Source organism: Melanostigma gelatinosum (genome assembly GCF_949748355.1).
Source record: "Melanostigma gelatinosum genome assembly, chromosome: 1".
Taxonomy (NCBI): Eukaryota; Metazoa; Chordata; class Actinopteri; order Perciformes; family Zoarcidae; genus Melanostigma; species Melanostigma gelatinosum.
In genome coordinates, this window is record NC_136634.1 from 24,555,968 (window position 1) to 24,575,020 (window position 19,053).

The window sequence follows — 19,053 nt, forward strand, 5'->3', positions numbered from 1 at the left end:
TAGTAATCTGAATGGTCCAAAAGCTGGCAGTGACCTGGCAAGGCTTTACAGAGTTGTGTTGGCATTTACAGAGATTTAGCAGGGAACCAGTGGGCACAATGCCAGCTGGCAAAGCACATTGGTCAATACATAAAATGACACTAGCCTAAAGCCTTGTAAATGACCAGTGGCGCTTTGTGCACCATTTCCATGTGACAATTCTCATAATCTACTATAAGCGGAGTGTTCACACACAGAACTAGGCAAAAAAAACAACTCCTGTGTGTTTTTGTCCAAATAGATAAAGCAGGTCAGTACTGCTCAGATCCACATTTATCCATCTAATCCACACTTTCTGTTCTACCAATCATCCATCCATCCAGTCCATATTTGTTCTCAGTGGAGTTTCTCCTATCCTAGCGTTTTGTCAGAGGTCTGATGGTAGAGTCACATATGTTCCTCTCAGCCAGAGCAGGTGGCTAGCTGTTGGAGGAGAAAACACTCAAAATACTGCTAACAGCTATGCATATGGTGCAGTCCTTCCACCATTCATTCATCCCTCTATTTATCCATTCATCCTTTAATTACAACCTTCAAACAAATGAATTCCTAATAGCTACCCACACATGTGTTTATTGTCTTGAAGAGCTTACGACTATTGAATGAGGGGCCCCATTATTAATCCAGTTTTATTGTTTCTAATGGCATATACTGATCCTAAGAAGAAACATATACACTTAAATCAGCGGTTCTCAAACTTTTTCTGTCGCGCCCCACTTTGGAGGAAGAAAAATGTTCATGCCCCACCGCCACAACAAAATTGTAACAAAATGGTCCATGTTGAATTTTTATTAAAACAACATTTTGTGACTCCTCCATCTGTGCTTTTTCAAATGATCAAGAAAATAATAGAGAAAATTGCAATTACTTTTATGTAAACCAGATTACTCCATCAGACAAAAACAAATAAAATGTGCAATCACTTTGTTAGAACAATGCAAATAAAGTTATATCTGTGCAAAAAAGAACTACAATTTGGCAAAAAATTGCTTTTTGCAATTGGCTGCAATTAACCTGTTTTGCACTAAACATCTTTTCAAGATAACAATAAAGTGCAACCTGTGAAAAACTAAACAAAACAAGTTTCATACTATCTGCAGCTAGTTTTCAGACATAAAACACAGACTGGTCTCTCCTCATCTCCTACCGCGTTCACTGAAACCCAGAGCAAGAGAGGCCTCATCATATGTTCTTCTTGGCTGCTTGCTGTTCGTCTCGGATGCATCGCTTGCGGTTGCTTTTCTGTTCCCGCCAAATGTCTCTTCATTTGGAACACTAAGCCACACACGTGAGTCGCCAAGGATCATGGCCGTCGCGCATTTGCAAGCGTAACCTGTTAACAGCGTAACGTAAACATTTACACGAAAGTACAGGCATTTCGCCATGTATTTATGAATTACTTTGAAAAAATAAAAAAAATATTTTTTTTTTTGCGCCCCTGTGCCCCACCTGTAATACCACCACTAATGGATCCATTAAGACACTAGTGGGGCGCGCCCCACAGTTTGAGAACCACTGACTTAAGGCAAGAATCACTATTACGTGTATGTAGGTACAAATATAATTACACATAAAATGTCGAAAATGAAAATATATAAATCATGGAAACCCCCGGAAAAAGAAAATATAAACCAAAAGAAACGAAAACATTTGACTGTATAGCGAAATCAAAGAGAGTGTGAGTTAAAACCCAAATCAGAGCAGGCAAGGCCATCAATAAAATGCAAGGGGACCAATTGGGTTTCAGCTCTTTCGGGAAGTCAGGAAGAGTTCAGTTGTATCGTTAGCATATACAGCATCCAGCAGCGAAAGTGAACTGCCGTCAATGAGCTGCTGCCTGGAAAAGCCTGCTGCAGACAAAAATGCTCAACTTAGTTTCAAGCCCCGCCCCTGCACAGAACGCCTTCGTTTTTTTGTTTCAAAGTGTATTAATATTGGTCTTTCCGCGTGTCCAAATTGCACTAAATTCGACACTGCACTCCATGGAGTCCACAGCAATACACCCACCGAGTGTGTTGTGGATCGGATGGACGGTGTTTGAGGAAGAAGAACAACACACAGACAGAGATTCCTTGCTTTATAGTTCGATATTCTGGAAGAAAAGATGTGTTTCCAAAGGGTCACTTGGGGGCAGCAGAACATTGTCATACTATCACCATTTAGTTCTTACGATAAACGTTAGCAAAGGATTGCCTATTTACACATCCAGCAGTCACAGAACAACCTGAAACGTCCACTATTCACTTTCTTTTAGCTCGGTTTTTGGTCTCCACCATCTCCTGAAAAAAATATGACTCTTCAGCTGCTGAATGCTTCATTACGTTCTCCAGCTAGTTGCAACCATATTTGTGTGGCGTTTAATGCTAAGTAGGTAGTAGCTGAAAAGAGAAAAACTTTTGTGGCAGTAAACCAAAACAATGCGCTAAAAGATGCTAAAACCCCCGTAGAGCTGAGGGGAACAGTATCGGATGAAAACTCTCTGGGCTTATAACTAAATGTGACACCTTTCACACTACACAGAGGCTTTTGAAGCATTAAATATAGACAAAAAAAGGATCATTGCAGCATTAATATTCCATTGATGTAAAACAACAGAGCTCTGGTGTTGTCAGTGCAGAGAGGTCCATATGTTGTCCATGGTTTTAGGACTGTGGCAGCATATCAAACATTTCTCTTTCTTAAAACATATATTTATTTTCCAACATTATTCAAATGAATGTCAGCAGCATTTATTCCCTTTCACATCACCATCTGTTTGGACCCAAGCAAAGAAGCACTACATGTGGAAAAGCTGTCGTGATTCTAGTCGAGATGAAAAAACCAAATGTGACACTTCAGTTGAGTTTCAACAAGCGTGTTACTGTACTCTCCCTGCGGTGCGCGAGTAATTGCCCCTGCCATTTCTAGCTTTGTTGTTTTCTGCTTCCTCAAACTGACAAATGTAGCTCTGGATGCTGGTAGTGACACACAGCACTGACCAGGAAGAAGGCTGACATTTCAATCGACAATGGATTGATTTCCTCTCTCGATGACATTTATGATATGACACCCTATGACAAGGGACAGATTGCTCAGTGGTGGTACTTAAAAGCGGGGCGGTGAGATGCTTTATAGCAGGTGTGCCGAGGATGGTAGAGCAGCTAAGCCCAGAGCTGCTTTTGTAAAGCCCCTCTCGCTTAGAATCACTGTCTTTTAATTAACCAACCCTCCGCGGAGACTTGGGGGAGTGTAGGATGTGTGCGACGCACACTAAACACTTTTGAAGGCTGAAATGAGTGCGCGCTTCAATCAAACAGAAAAAAAATAAACCCTCCGCTTGCCTCCAGCTTTCCACTTTTCCATTGAGAAGAGAAGAAACTGGACGTCAGCCTCGAGTGACGCCAAAACAGAAGCTCTCTGCTTCACAACAAACGAGCAGATGCGATAAACCGTGCCGCCCAGTCGGACGGTCAGCCGTGTTTTTTTTCTTCTTCTCATCTTTGCAAGGTGCCTTTGAGACTAAATGTATTAGGCAGGATAATCGCCTCAGTCTGCCAAACCTTCAGGCTTTTTTTGTTTGTTGAGGCCACAGAAAAGATGGAGACAGTTCACAGAATGGAGATAAAGGCTGAAGCTAAAGGCTTTGACTGGATTCCATCTTTGCTGCTCCATTGCCATGTATCTCACTCATTTGCTGTAAAATTGAAGAAAAAGAACTCCACAGAGCTGCCATTATTTGCAATAATCCAACTGTACTTTGCTTGTAAAATGTATATCAGTCTCATGAGTATTGGTCTGAGCTGTGACTCCGAGTGGTTGTGTATGCGCCAGAAATAATATATCCACGGGCCTGCATGGCTAACCTAACAGATCAGATTAGTATCTGTGAAATCACAGCTGATTAGGGTGTGTGTGTGTGTGTGTGTGTGTGTCCTAATTTATGCACTCTGGAACATCTAAATTAATTCCCTGTGCTTTATCCTCTAAAACATAACTGAGGTCAGTTATGTTTTAGAGGATAAAGACATTATTACTATTTTTCCACCATTGCAGTTTATTATTTAATCCCTGAATATAAGTGTGTGTGTGTGTGATACAGAGGAGAAAAAGAGGAATACTATGCATATGTGTGCACTTGCCAGAAGTGTGTATGCTCTCATGATGAGTGTGTGAGAGCAGATCAGTTTTAAATCTCCCGGTGGTCGGACAGTCGGGGTGGCATTATTACGACTGATTGGTTGAAGGCTCCAGCTGTGTGTGTGCGCATGTTTATGTGTAAGGGGCACAGGATAGATGAGTTACTGAAGATCTGAGACTGGAGTCATTCTCTGGTCCGTAGGAGAGATGAGTCAAAGACTGCTCTGAACTCCGAATTAAACCCTGTTTCTTCTTTTCCCTCGTCCACCCTTTCCTCCATCTCCCTGTCCCTCATGTTCTACAGCTGAGGGAGGTCACCAGGAGTCAATGGGACGGGCTGTCATGCCTCTGGACCCCGAGGCGCCCTCCAACCTCTCAGCCATCCCCCTGACTGGAGACACAGCTGGGGCGAAAGACAAAGACGCCCGACCCAGACGTCGGCCAGAGGGTAAAGTTTTCACTGAGGCCCGAGCAGCGCTTTGGACCGAAACAGAAACAGAAACAGAAACAGAAACAGGGGTGCACGCAGGGGTGGATGGCACAGTCTTTGCGGAGACTTTGGCTAAATTTCGGGCTGAATGGAGTCCCGTGGATGTGGAGGGAGGAGGCCTGCCGAGCGTGCCCAGGAACCCGGCTGCCTGGCCGGGGCAGCAGAGGCAGCGGAGGCAGCGGAGGCTGCAGACGCGCGGCGAGGGCCAAAGAGAGCGGACAGCCCTCTCATCGGTCCCCACCAATGAGACAGCGGAGCCGCCGGCACCGGCGCCGAGAAAACCTTTAGGGCTGCTGTCTAAAGCTGCTTGGACCAAAGACACTTATTCATCCTCATCCAAGGCTGCCTCCTCTTCCTCCTCCTCCACATCTACAACAAAGGCATCCTCTTTGCCCTCCTCCTCCTCCTCCTCCTCCTCTTCCTCCTCCTCTCCAGCCAGCAAAAGAGACAGTCAGACAGAAAGACCAGACAACGTCTCCGTGGTTGTCGACAACAGCAACTCCTCCAGCAGCAATAGCAGCTTCAGTTTGGGTATGGTGCAGAGTTGTTCTGTCATTTCAACCTATTTCAACGTTGACTTTCATATTGTAAGTGATTGTTCACGAAACCTCTCCCCCGAACAGCAGTCATAGCTCAGCAGCAGCAGGCCTGTCGAGCTCTGATTTCTCCACATGCAGAAACGATGTGCATGGGGCTCTAATTAGAGCCCCGTGCCCCGTGTATTTTTCTTAGCCTTTTTAAACTCAAAAAAGTCACGAGCAAAAATGTATTAATTCTTGGATTCATTCATGCATGGATTCATTCCTAATTATTTGGAGCATACAAGAGCAATGAAGGTCATCATTTCCTCGACATGAATCATCAACAGTGAGGATGTGTTTTACCTGGGACATGTAGCTTTAGCCTTTAGTCTTTCAGCACAATATCATGAATAGTTAGCCATCAAGTGCATATTTAAGACCCTTTTACATGTTCCGGTTTAAAGGCAGGGTTGGTAATCTTCATTAAAAAATCCTGACAGCAATCAAGGGTGACATGCTCTAACGAAAAAAGGAAGAATATGGTGTCTGTGGCTGTAGCAGGACTGTAGTAAGCCAATCATTAAATTCGGGGCAGATATAATGATTGGACAAGCTACCTGCCTGCCTGTGCACACTCTGCCTGTGCACTCATTGCGCTTCACTGGAATCTTCCACAGGCTGCTAGCTTAACAGCTGTGAGTACTAACAATAGCCGTGTTTGTTGTTTGCATTCATCATCATCATTTTAGGGGAGTGTCTTTGGAGTGAGGCCTGAAGGGACGTTCTGTCGGTGTTGCCGACTAGACGACTTTCTTGCTAGATTTAGTGACTTTTTGAACTAGCGCTGCAAGCTAGTTACGTTGGAAAAGAGTTGCCAACACTGAGCTGGGTTTTTACGGTTGAATCATTTTTAAAGTCAGTTTCTTAAGATTCACCAACCCTGCCTTTTAAAACGAGTCGGCAGGAAATACTTAAATGTGAGCTGACTAACATTTTTTTGCCATATAGTTGTTTGGGATCTCAATCTTCAACGTCAATAACCGTTGTCATCAAAATGTTATTTTCAGCCTTTGCTGTCACCATACCCACCATCGTCTTCATCCCATCATCATCATCATCATCATCATCATCATCATCATCATTTTGTCATCAACTTTCATCATGTTGTCATCATCACCATCACCGTCATCTTTGCCCTCCGTCATCCTCGTCACCATGTCCTGTTCCATTCCACTACCTCCATGTCTCCCCACTTCCTGCCGCGCTATCACCACAGTAGCAATGACATCAGCAACAAGGTAATTCCTCCACACATCATTTTGCCGTCCGACACGAGAGTGGACAAACGCTAATATCGCATGGATTCACATCACAGTCGCGGGAGGATGAGAGGGGATGTGGATGTCTCTCAGTCTGAGAGGATTGATTGCCTCCCTCTTGTTCGCTCCAGCCTCCTTTACGCCTCTCATCGACATGCGTCTGATTTCGCCGCGTTGGAGACGATTTAGATGGATTAAATGAACCCCTGACATTAAAATGCTCCTCTCGTTTACACATTAGAATTGGATTTCTATTTCCTACGGGCATTTTTAAACTGCTGCGCTCTTCATCTCATGTATTTAAAATTGAGGATGGATGGATGTTAAATGGATCTTCGCATGCATCTCGGATGCATTTTCACTTATTAAAAATTCAAATAGAATCCAGATTTCCAAGTCTAAGCCAGATGGGAGCAGGGTATAGGAGCTCATGAAGTTCACGCAATACACCATATTGCTTAAATACCATCCTCATTGTTAGACCTGTCTCTGGGCATTGTCATACAGTCTCATGTTGTATATGTTGAAGGATAAGGTTGGCCATATGTTTCTTTTTGTTATTTTTATTAAATGCAATAAGAAGACCAAAACCAACAATTCGGTACACCGACTTAACGTTTTCTGACTTCCCTAGCCCATTCGTTCTTTATTTCGTTTTTTAAAACAGGCTGACTAACTTCCTAAAACAGCTGGCCGCTGTAGTTTGTAGCAAACGTTACTCAAACGGAAGGAAATGCTGCATTTGTTGGGGACTATATTCAGCTGCTTATTAATATGAGTTTGGTTTCGTGAGTGTTTATGGTGGTGGGACAGTGTTCATGGTAATGATGTCATTCAGTGCAACAGTGTGACTCTTTGCTGTGTTTTTGATAGTTTTGGACAACAATGCTGCTCTGCAACACAGTGGAGTAAGCTGTGTCAGGCTCCACAGATACGTCATGTCGAGGATCGATTCGATGTTGGTTTTGGCCTTCTTAAGGGATTAATTATCAAATAAGTATACCAAAGAATACCGCTAGACATCCTTTAATATCATTGATTTCTAAATGTTTTCCTCCCTGCAGAGGAGTCGGTGAGCAGCCGGCCGGCCTGGGATCTCCCCACAGTCCCCGAGTCGCTCCTGTCCACAGTGGGCGACCACGACGTCACACTCCCTGCCAACGTCACCAGCCCTTTCGCCACCCACCAGTGGAACACCACCATGCCCGTGCACACCAGAAACAGCTCACGGCACACGGCCACATCAACCACCGCCGTAAACACACCACTGTCACCCACCACCACCACCACCTCAACTTTACCGTTATCCACCACAGCGAGAGCACAAACACCATCGGGATCCAGTGCAGTTTCTCAAACCACGAGCTCGGACACTGTGACCAATGAGGGTCTTCAGCTGACGACAGTAACCACAACGACGCCCTCAACTACCACTCTTACTGTGACCGCCGCTGAGATGACGACACAGGCGGCGACCACTGGGAGCGATGTAACAGTATCTCCAAATACTACCACCGCTGCTACAACCGCCCGGCTAACAACAAGCCTCAAACTGACCACAGCGGCTACAACTCAGCCAACAACCACCACTACGACCACACCTGCCACGACCACCACCACTACTACGATCCCCCCGACCACCACCACCACCACCACTACCACTACTACGCTTCCCACCACTACTACAACCACTACACCTGCAACTACTACTACTGCTGCCACTACCACTTCTACCACCACGACAACCACAACAACAAAGGCACCTGCCACCACTCTCTTCATCCCGATGGAAACCACGCCGCCTCCCACCACGACCACTGAACCTCCATCCAGTACCAGCGCAGAGGAAAGTCCTCTACCATGCAACGTGACCGAGAAGTTCTGGGTCAGAACAGGTACTAGTCTAAAACAACATCACCCTTAGAATATACGTGGAAGAAAAAAAAGAGATTCCAATTGGAGTAGTTTTAGACATCTGGGGGAAAGAGTTGAGATGAATGGCTGAAACATCAGGGCATTTTCTCTACATCTCTCGAATAGTTTAGCCTTCTGCTCATGGCTGCGCTTAGCAGAAGGCTAAAATATTAGCAACATAGTCTCCCCATCTCTCTGACAGTTTGTGTCCCAAAGAGGCATGCCCTTTTTCAGGAAACAAAGCAATCACGAATACAGGTGAAATACTATAGAGATGGTGTGATACTGAAGTACTGAAGCCTCTACTGTTGGCAGCAGCTGCAAAGTGATCAAGGAGACATTTAACCAGAAGCCAAAGTCCAAGCTCCTGTTTTATGGATATGTTATTGACATATTATTATTTGAGGCAATAATTGGGGTCAAAGTGAGATTTTTAACAGAATGTTAACAAGCCAAATATGAACACATCGTGCACAGTCAATGAGCTCCGATTTTGATAACGTTTTTCTTCACAGTTCTATCCATTGAGCTGCGTAGGAACTGCCTGGATCTGATCGTGAAACAGAACCTCTCCAAAGGACTAAGCCACGCCCTGCAGAGAGCCCTGAATGACTCAACAGCCAATGCACAGGTCAGTGTCTCTTACAGGTTCAGCTGCATTTCACCCCCACAGGTTAGGGGGTTAAATGCACAACTCACTCAGCAACCGAAAGAAAATGTTGGTAATCGTTTTGCTTTCTGCTACTGGCTACAGCTAGCTCACAGCTACGGTTAGCACAAGGCTAAATCATTGGAAGTGGCAACATTTTCTCTCCAGTTCTCTGATATGGTTGCGACAAGCTCACAGCTACATTTAGCAGATGGCTAAAATATTAGCAACATACTCTCTCCATCTCTATAATAGTTTAGCTTTCTGTGTTACGGTTAGCAGAAGGCTAAATCATGAGCAACATTTTCTCTCCATTGCTCTAGTGGTTGAATATTAGCAACATTTTCTTCATATATTTTTCAAGAAAACTGCCTACCCTGCGGTACCACTTGATTAACAATATGCTTCAGGGTTATTATGGTATTTTTTCACACAGAAAGAAATGGCCTACCCCAGCTTTAACCACAAGTCAGTACAATAAATGCAGGTCAGTAACTAGTAAGCTCAGGTCAGTGGCTAATAAACACAGGTCTACGGATAGTAAACACAGAGCTGTGGCTGTTAAATATAGGTCAGAGGTTTGTGACGACAGGTCAGGGGCTTGTAAATCCTCGTCTTTGGCTACTAAACACAGGTCAGTGGCTAGTAAACATGGGCTCATAGGCCCTCTCAGACGTCAAATGTTTTTCAGAGCTTTAGCTTGCTTTGCTGTTATTACACACGTTTTACCTTGGCATTCAATGTACTCCCCACCGACTCCAACAGGTCTGTACATTCTTGATGTGAATTAGAGTCTCTCTGCTTCATTATACTGAGTAAAGGTGCTTTCCTATCTGAGGCTCATAAGATAATATCCGTCTTTACATTTTTATTTCGGCACAGCGTTGTCTCTCCGCGTGTGCAGGCATCCTATTCTTGAGTGTCATCATTTCACAATACTCCACAGTATTTTTTCATCATTTTTCTCCTCCCGCTCGTTCACCTCTGCAAGGACCCGTCGGAGCGGTGCTGGGGAAGAACATGGAGAGGTGACTAATGCAGACAGCGTTTGGAGTCTGAATAGAAATAACCTGTTGAATAGTCAGGCGTTGTTTTGGTCAGAGAGGTTTTTACGCACACAGTCGTACTCTCTCACACACACACACACACACACACACACACACACACACACACACACACACACACACACACACACACACACACACACACACACACACACACACACACACACACCTACACACACACACACACACATATCTCAGTTCCTATCCCCTCCATTCAATCTGGATCAGTCCGTTGAGAGACAGCAGCGGTATAAAGAGAGTTTTTTTTTCTTTTCTAAAGAGCCACGATATGCAGGCAGTTTTTTCAGCCATTGTTGATGGGCAAATATTGGCCTCGGCAGCGTCGGAGATCGTCAAACAGCATGAAATTTACATGCAGCGGTGTTTAATGTGTTGCATCATTGAACAATGCGGTTAACCATAATCACATGTGGAAATTGGCCAGTTTTACAGCTTGCAAAATGTTGGCAGGGAGAAAGAAGTGACAGCGAGGGGTGCAAGGGCAGGTCTGGTTGTCTTTAATGGATTCAGGTATGCAAAAGAAAGATGAAATAAAAACCTTGCAGGGTTGCCCCCAGAATATAATAGATCCAAGACGAAACTGGCAGAAGGGCTAGACTCAGAGGAAAAGGTGCAATTTATTCATCTGCTACTTCAGCACCACAGACAGCACCACAGAGTTATTAACACACAGCTATGCCTGATTTATACTCCTGCCGCTCTGCACGAATTCGTTCTGTAGCTGGCTGGAATCCTCTCGTGTTCTTTTTGATTTGGCCCTTCGGTGTTCAAATCCTTTGTCGGGCTGTCTTCGATTTATTTGATATGTGTGATTCAATAGTTCCTTATAAGTTTGGCCCAACAACAACTCCAACATCTCCAGAGCAATGTTCTGAAAAGTAGTTAAGATATATAGTAAATAACTATTAATCGCCAGAGAATCAAAGGGAGTTTTAAGGTAATCTTAAAATTACCTTAAATTAGTTATTTATTTATCAATATGAACAATTCATTTCCCCTTATTTTGAAAAGCCATGTCCTTCAACGATTTGTCCATGATAACTATTGATTACTGTCCAGGAGTGTGCTGTTGGACATAAATTATTCATACGACAAATTTTATGTTTTTTTTCCTTTTCTTTTTTGTGAACTGTATATTTCGAAGCAGGGTCTATTACAGGAAGCAGGTTTACTCCTTTATCTGGATAACTCTGCAGATCAATTCGAACCTGGATCACGTGAAAAGGCCTGTTCTGAGGATGACTCGGCAAGTTATCCAGATACGTCAGTAAACCGCATGCATGTTCTAATACACACATCGTATTGTTGTAGTAACATAGTTGTTAAGTAGGCGCAATTCATCCTGCTTAATCCTGATGAGTGCTTATAGAATGTCGATGACTTCAGGAGCGTGTGATTGGACATTGTACTTTTTATATTACATGCTGTTTTTAATTGCTTATATGTAGAACAGTATGCATTACGATGGAAACATTACCTGATGCAAGTCTATTGTTCAAATTATTACATTCCCCATTTATGAATGATTTGTGAATAACCAATTACACAATACCCATGTATATTGTTAACTCATCTATTTAAATCTGCTTTTAATGCTTTTCTGCTGTTTTTGTTCAGTTTCTCACTTGTATAATGTCATCTCTTTGCCTTGTTTATATTATTATTGCTTTCATTGTTTCTGTTTCTACCATGTAAAGTGCCTTTGAGTACCTTTTAAAGCGCTATATAAATAAAATGTATTATTATTATTGTTATTATATAGGCTTATTTCATTTTTTTATTACAGGATCATTCACTGTATATACACATGGGCAAATAACTTTCAGGCAGGTTAATAAAATATGTATGATTACATGCTGTGTTATTAAACATTCAGTGACCAGTTATGGACGCTGCATGAGTTACAGTTGTTAACAAAGACATAAATAAACACAGGGACGTGAACGCCGAGGAGAGGAGAGGGGAAGAGGGATGAGGAGAGGGCCATAGTAAGAACAGCCACAGCTGCTCCAGCGTGGACGGAGGTGGAGGGTAGAGGCAGGTGGGCGGTGGATGCTTCCAGAAATACGAGTCTTGACTCACCGCCGATTGTTGTCTGTCCGTGTTTTTCCAGGACACAGTTAGTCAGAGTTATCCCTGTTGGAGGCTCAAGCTAAACTATGCCCTTGAGGTAGATTAAAAAAGAAAAGGGATTATAAATACCCTCAGTGCGGTGCATTTGTGTTCTAAACCCATAGCGAGTACAACATGTATTTAAATCGGGATGCACCCCATCACCTCTTCCCCTGTATAGTCTTGTTCCACCTGGTAGCACTGATTTCTCTTCTGATACGGTTTCTTCTGTGTCTTCTTTGCTTTGAAATAAGAACAAGAATCCTCTAGATGTACAAGCATCACCATGTTTTTAGAATACATGTACACAGTCTCTTTTGAAATACAGATGTAAACAAAGTAAAAAAACAACAACAAAAAGAAAAGCTACAACTTGAATTTTCCCTTCTCTCTCTCTCTCTCTCTCTCTGTCACAGGTGGAACACGACGACTGCAGCCCCCACAACGTGACGTTGGGTTACTACGTGACCAGCGGCAAGACAGTCTACGTTTCCTCCCGAGTGGTCGAGGCGCTGCACGTTTACGGTTTCGACAAGCTGCTGTCGGACATCAGGCAGCACACTCCGTTGGTCAAGGCGGTCCTGGTTCCCGTGGCAGCCTGGGTCCCCGCTCCAAGCATCCACCTGCAGCTAAAAACAGGTGATGGGACCTGATGGAAAACTAGAAATAGCAGTGTTTGGAGATGTGCAGGGAGGAAGAGGAGGACGAGGAGGAGGAGGAGGAGGAGGAGGAGGGAGAGAATACGAGCAGAAGGAGAGCAGAGAGATTGAAAAACGCAATGAGAGTACAGGGAGGGAGACACAAGGGAAGAGTAGAGCAGAGACAAAATTAGAAAATTCTGATTACATGTCTGCTCTCCTTTACTCTTCTCTCATACCCTAAATCCCATACAAACTCCCATGATTGCAGAGCAAAGGCAAATTGGTCCATTCATTTAGTCAGCCTCTTAAGCCTCTTAACAAAACACACGCACACACACTTCGGAACGTGCACACACGCACGCGCGCACACACACACACACACACACACACACACACACACACACACACACACACACACACACACACACACACACACACGCACATCTAAATCGAGTGTTGTGGGAACCAGATTGGAACCAGATTGGAAAACAATTACTTTTCTAAACTAGGATTTTTTTCTTTTTTTTTAATTTCCAGCAGCATCATGTAGCTGTACAATTAAAATAAGCCTGCTTCAAATTGTTCTCATTAGACATTTTTTCAGCAGAAAAACAAAATAGCTAATTCGGTCTTTTGGGATTTTACCGCATATGTCATTGTTGGAAATTTTCAAATCCTAAACACAGAAGCTTTAATCACCAACGGGAAACTGCGTTGGGTCCTCAACGTTTTCAGTAATACCAACTGAACTATGATAAACGGCCAAGTTACATATTTCATCGCTTTTATAGTGTGATGCATACTGCAGTAAAGGCGATCCCCATGCTCGTGTGCAGCTGTGTATAAAGTCAGCACTTTACCATCAATACACAGCATATGACAATTCACCATCCACAGCACAATTTGCAGAAGATTATCGACTGGGTCAACGCTGTTTGTGCCTGCAATGTATGTGTCGCAGACTATGAGACTCGGGAAGGTGCAGAGTCCTTTTGCCTTTCTTCGGAGACGTAGCCTGCGCTCATAAGCACCGCAACGTTTGAATTTAGATCCGAATATTGTTCCTCTACTCTTCCTCTTAGAGTCTATTTAAAAAAAAAAAGGACTGAGACAACATTAATAACATCCGCCATAATCTGCTGATGGGCTCACCATTGTTTACCCTGTTCCCCTTCAGTGCCGAGCTGCGTGACGCTGACAGGCAACTCCTCTTTTTAGTTGTTCTCATTCTAGATAGTGGCGATAATCCTCTTTCTGTCTTGCTGCTTAGGTTTATCGGTCACACAGGAAACGTCTATCTAGAGCAACACTTTCATTAACACCAAAAACACAGTTTCCAGATACGGCTTGGAGGCTGTTCCATTGCTACGGATGAACTGTAAATATTAATAATGATATAATATGTACTGCAGCCTCTTGTAAATTCTGTCAAAGAAAAGACGTCAAAGTATGTCGCGATCAAATCAAGCATTTTTTTACACTTTACATTGCTCACTTGTACTTCTGTACATTACTCAATGTATGAAAGTATGGGGAGTAACAAATACAGTTTATATTGTAGAGGTATAATTGGAAACAACAAACAAACTTTTTATTAAATGAATGGCTCTAATATGTTGAGATTTGACATTTTAAAATGGCATCAATTAAATTACTAATTTGTAGGGAGTCATTTGTTTTCTTCCATTCCCTAATTGTTTGTGTGCTGTTATATTCACATACTAAAATTAAAATCCATTTCAATATCAATTAAATGTCAATATCCCCCCCCCCCCCCCCCCCCCCCACAGTGTTGAGGTTCGTCGGCCCAACAGACAACATCTACTCCTGCAGTTTCGTCCAGATGTTGGAGCAGCGGCTGGAAAACGCCTTTGACGAGGCTCAGGACAAAGTGCTGGAGACCTACAACAGGCTCACCGTGGAGGTACGACGGCGGGTTCATGGAGGCTGTTATTTAGTGCGGAATGCAGACAGCCATGTGTGTCGTGTTCACGGGTGTGTCAAAATTCTGAACGCTTACAACAACACAGCTACTTACTGCAAATAAATAAAACCCCGATCATCTCTCTGTTATCAGGCAATGAAAGGTGACACTAGTCAGAAAGTATTGGTAGCAATATGCACTTAAAGGATGGAGCGACTGAGGCGGCATATGCAGGTTTATTTCCAGAGCTACAATCACAAGTCCTTCTACAGTGACGTCTCATGTTTTAAACCCTTTCAGTTACTTTCCATCCCTTTGTTCCCAGCTTCTTTCTCTTTTTCGGTCTCTTTCTCTCTGATGGTCAAGGTGCTCTCATGACTGCAGGATATACATGCACACACCGTCACAATCATGAAGTGGGTCTGGGCAAGCGGAGGCTGATATAGGCTCCATTCATAATTAATCCTCTGAAATATTAACACTCATGGAGAATTCGATGGGAGGTCCTTGTATCTCGTATCGACATCTAGGGTGACCCAGTCACATTGCTTCAGAGCAACGTGCAGGTCTTATTATAGAAACATTGTTCATTGAAGGTGTCGTACTGTGTCCGGAGCGCCGTTATGTATTCTTTATGGGGCAACTTAGATGTTTGGTATGTGTAGCTTCTTCTGTATGAATGTTTTAATTATAAATGTGCAACCTGTTTATGTGCGTGCCATCAATAACTAATTGAATAATCATTCCAAAAAATGACGTGTTTATCCTCAGATCCAGAGCGTGTCCCAGGAGCCGGGCTCTCCGTCCGTCTCGCTGGTGTATGTGGTGAGGAACCAGGATGCCATTCTCAACGGGACGATCTCCAGCGGGCTCCTCAACCAGCTGACCGCGGAGCTGGTGGGATACTTTCTGTTCTACCCACCCATGGTCATCGCTGAGCGTAAGTGAAATTATGATGCACCCTATGGTCCTAAGGTGGAGAGCTAGAGAGCGAACGAGCGTGTTCAGTGTTTCCTCATGAAACATTTGCAACTCCTAGTTTTGAATATTTTAAATCCTGTTATGTCTACATCCATGGTTGACAGTTTACGGCATTTCTAAGTTTCTTTGTATGTTTCTGCAACAACTGTTGATCTGTGAAATGGCGTAAAACAGCAGTAATGTGCATCATGTCGCCCGCTTACTATTGTGCGCGATACAAACAAAAATGGGCGCCCACTCATGAAACCATTGCTCCATAGCACAACATGTGGTCAAAACATCCACCTTTAGAAACACCCCAATAAATGCCCCGTGGATTGAGATTTGTTTGGAACTATATTCTACCAAAGTTACTGTCCCTTCTAGATATATTTTGGATTGTCTAGAGCAATGCAGACTTTATTTCTGTAAAGACATGCTTCTCCAACACCTCCTCACTCCAAACTCGTCAAATGTTGACGCTTGGTTGCTGCCCCTCGGCGCCTGATATCAACGCACCTTTTAGCGTCTGTATGAGACGCACCAAGCTTTCAACTAGCTCCAGTGTAAACCCATCCTCGTCGTTGTTAGACGGTCAGACCAACTGGCGAAGAGTGAGAGAAGAGAGAGGAAACTCTGGTTGGGCTGTTGGCAGGAAAAGTTGGATGGGTGAAACAAACAAAGGGATTCACTCAGGAGACCGCTGTTTGAGTCCCAAGTGAAACCAAATTAACATCGTTGACGAATCTTCTGCCTTAATTTGTTAGGTAACTTGCGTACTTAAGTAACGCCAGTCATGCCGCGAGCGGAGCTACATTATTTTAGGCGACAAACGCACATTTTTGAACCCAAACCAAAAGGTAGTTTTGTTTCGTAAGTGAACCTTAAAATAACTAAACCTAGATCTGAAGTTTATTTTGAAAAGAGTCTATGAGTATGCATGTCACAAACGGAAACAATGTGTTTCCTGTGAACGAGGAAGTTTATTTAAAAAGACACAAGTGGGAACTGACGCCAGACGGAACCCTAGAGCGTCATCGTTTAGCGCCACTGATCAATTCTGATCAGGGATTATGAACTCACTAAAAACATCCCATTTACTTCCATTATATTGGTGGAAGATATAAATCTCAGAAATTGATACCTCCACACCTGAGCAAAAAAAAAAACAGAACTGCCTGCATGGCTGGATACCAAGTAGTAATGATAAAATTAGCTTTTTGAAATTGTAGTGAATTGACCCTTTAAAGCTTGGACCTCCAATTCACTTAATACCAGTGAACGTACCTTTGTTGTATTTAATTATATGTTAATTCCAAACAGGACAGTGAAAGGTCACAACTACTATGATATGCAAATTAGCAAGCGAGTGATGTTTTGAGCCGCCAGCAGCTAAATGAGTTGGCAACGCTGCTCGTGAACATTTCCTCCCTCTCTCTCATCGCTCGTTTCTGCACAGTCACAAAGAGTCGCTCTGCTCTTATGGATGCACGGAGAGACTTGGCCAGCATTGTCTAACCCCGCAGTTAATGGTGCATGGCCAACAAATTAAAGTTCAGTCAGAGTGCTTGATACTCATTTGCTTGATGTACCTCCAAGCCATCTTCTCAGAGGCACTGCCGGGCAATTACGATGCCGCTGTAATTATTCACAGAGGGCGGGAAGAGAAAATGAAAATGAGTAATTTATCTGCGGACGAGGCACGTGGCTCTGACAGTTGCAATGTGTAGCACAAATAACCAGTTTGTAATGTTCAGCTAAATGCTACGGAAGCACATCGTCTCTTTGAGTCGATGCAACGTGCCGGATTCTATCAAAAACAACAATACGTCACTTCACAAAAATTGGTGTTGGCATTCCACGGCTGTGACATCATGTTGTCTCACACGCCGCAAAGATGCTCCCTCCATTGAAGCTAGTCTTCATTTATTGTTTAAAGTGACTCTTCAGACATAAACATTGTGGTTATCCTCTAACTTTACCACTGCTTTCTTTCACCTTTTGCATTATACTTTTATTCTTCAAGGTAAAGGCCCCACTAGCAGACTTGGGCGTGCTGATGTAAATCTTTTTAACCACTAAATGTGCCAAGGAAGTGTTAACGGGGTCATATTTGTTCATAACTAGCTTCAGCGTTCCTCTCAAGCTGTGAAGGTTGACTGTAAAAAAACACAAAACAAACGTGCCCACATCCCTGTACAGAGCTTAAGACATTCAGAGCTTTATTTTATTCTTGAAAAGGCTCCCCAGACAGAGATTGGAGAAACGTAGGATGGAGGACCGCCAGCAATGAAGGATTACAATATTGACACAAAGATATTTTTTAGCTGAAGAGGGGACCTGAACCTGACTGGGCGAGTCTGCCCTGTCATAAGGCCACTGCTGCAGTTTGTTTTCTAACCGTAGAGCCTTCCTCAGAGCTACTGAGAACCATTGAGTCCACCGCAGAGCAATGCATGATTCATGACTTAGCGTATGTTTGACCTGGGGGGAATTCAAGATGACTCTATATTGTGTAAAGTAAAGAAGGATTATATATTATGGCCTCCAGACGGAATAGAATGAGCTCAGATTTCAACCCTCTCTCCCACAAAATACATTAATATTCTACTAATTTGTTTTTCCCACACGTATGTAGGAGGAAAAATAGTTGTAAAAATAGATTAACTTCACTGTAATTAATTTGCTGCATATAAGTTGACGGTGCAAGGCAGTTGGTTGGGGTGCAAAGAACTGGACTTTGACACTGAAGACTGGGATTCACATCTGTGTTGTTAGCTTTAGGCCCATGCTAGCGCTTGTTTAAAGCAGCTCTAATCATTTTTTCATCATCAACCTTGTTTATAGCGGTAGCAGTTTTATTTATTTTGGTGGACACCAAAAACTAGATCAAAAGTGAGTTTATGTTTGTGAAAGTAAGTAATCGGGTTGACATCATAAAAGATATTTGATGTTGCACATTCGGTGCAAATGGATACAATTTTTAGGAAATTCTCCCGAATATTTTATGTTGGAAAAATGTTGGTGGGTTGAGCAATTAGTTCAATTGGTAAAGAAAATAATTCCTGTCTCAAGCATGGGTCTGTTTGAAAGACACATCGCAGTACACACAGGCATTGTGGTAATTGTCCAATTACCGAAAGACGTCACAAACACAAGTGACCGACTACAGACCACACACGAACCACATGAGCTCATTCCGTCTTCCACTCCAGTCTCCAATGCCATCTGTGAGATTTTAAAAGGGCAAACGGCTGTACGGAATCGTGCAGCAGTCAATCTG

At 43.3% G+C, this 19,053-nt stretch overlaps 1 protein-coding gene across 1 annotated transcript in view; it reads left to right on the plus strand.

Moving 5' to 3' along the window:
• The window catches only part of kiaa1549la (KIAA1549-like a), a gene marked incomplete at its 5' end in the record, with an annotated part of 101,663 nt that overhangs the window by 34,047 nt on the left and 48,563 nt on the right, over positions 1-19,053 (plus strand). Inside the window, 6 exons of the mRNA XM_079293488.1 lie at positions 4,460-5,176; positions 7,550-8,380; positions 8,915-9,030; positions 12,662-12,884; positions 14,677-14,810; positions 15,582-15,750. Coding sequence (XP_079149614.1) covers positions 4,460-5,176; positions 7,550-8,380; positions 8,915-9,030; positions 12,662-12,884; positions 14,677-14,810; positions 15,582-15,750 — 2,190 coding nt within the window. The remainder of the gene's footprint in view (positions 1-4,459; positions 5,177-7,549; positions 8,381-8,914; positions 9,031-12,661; positions 12,885-14,676; positions 14,811-15,581; positions 15,751-19,053) is intronic.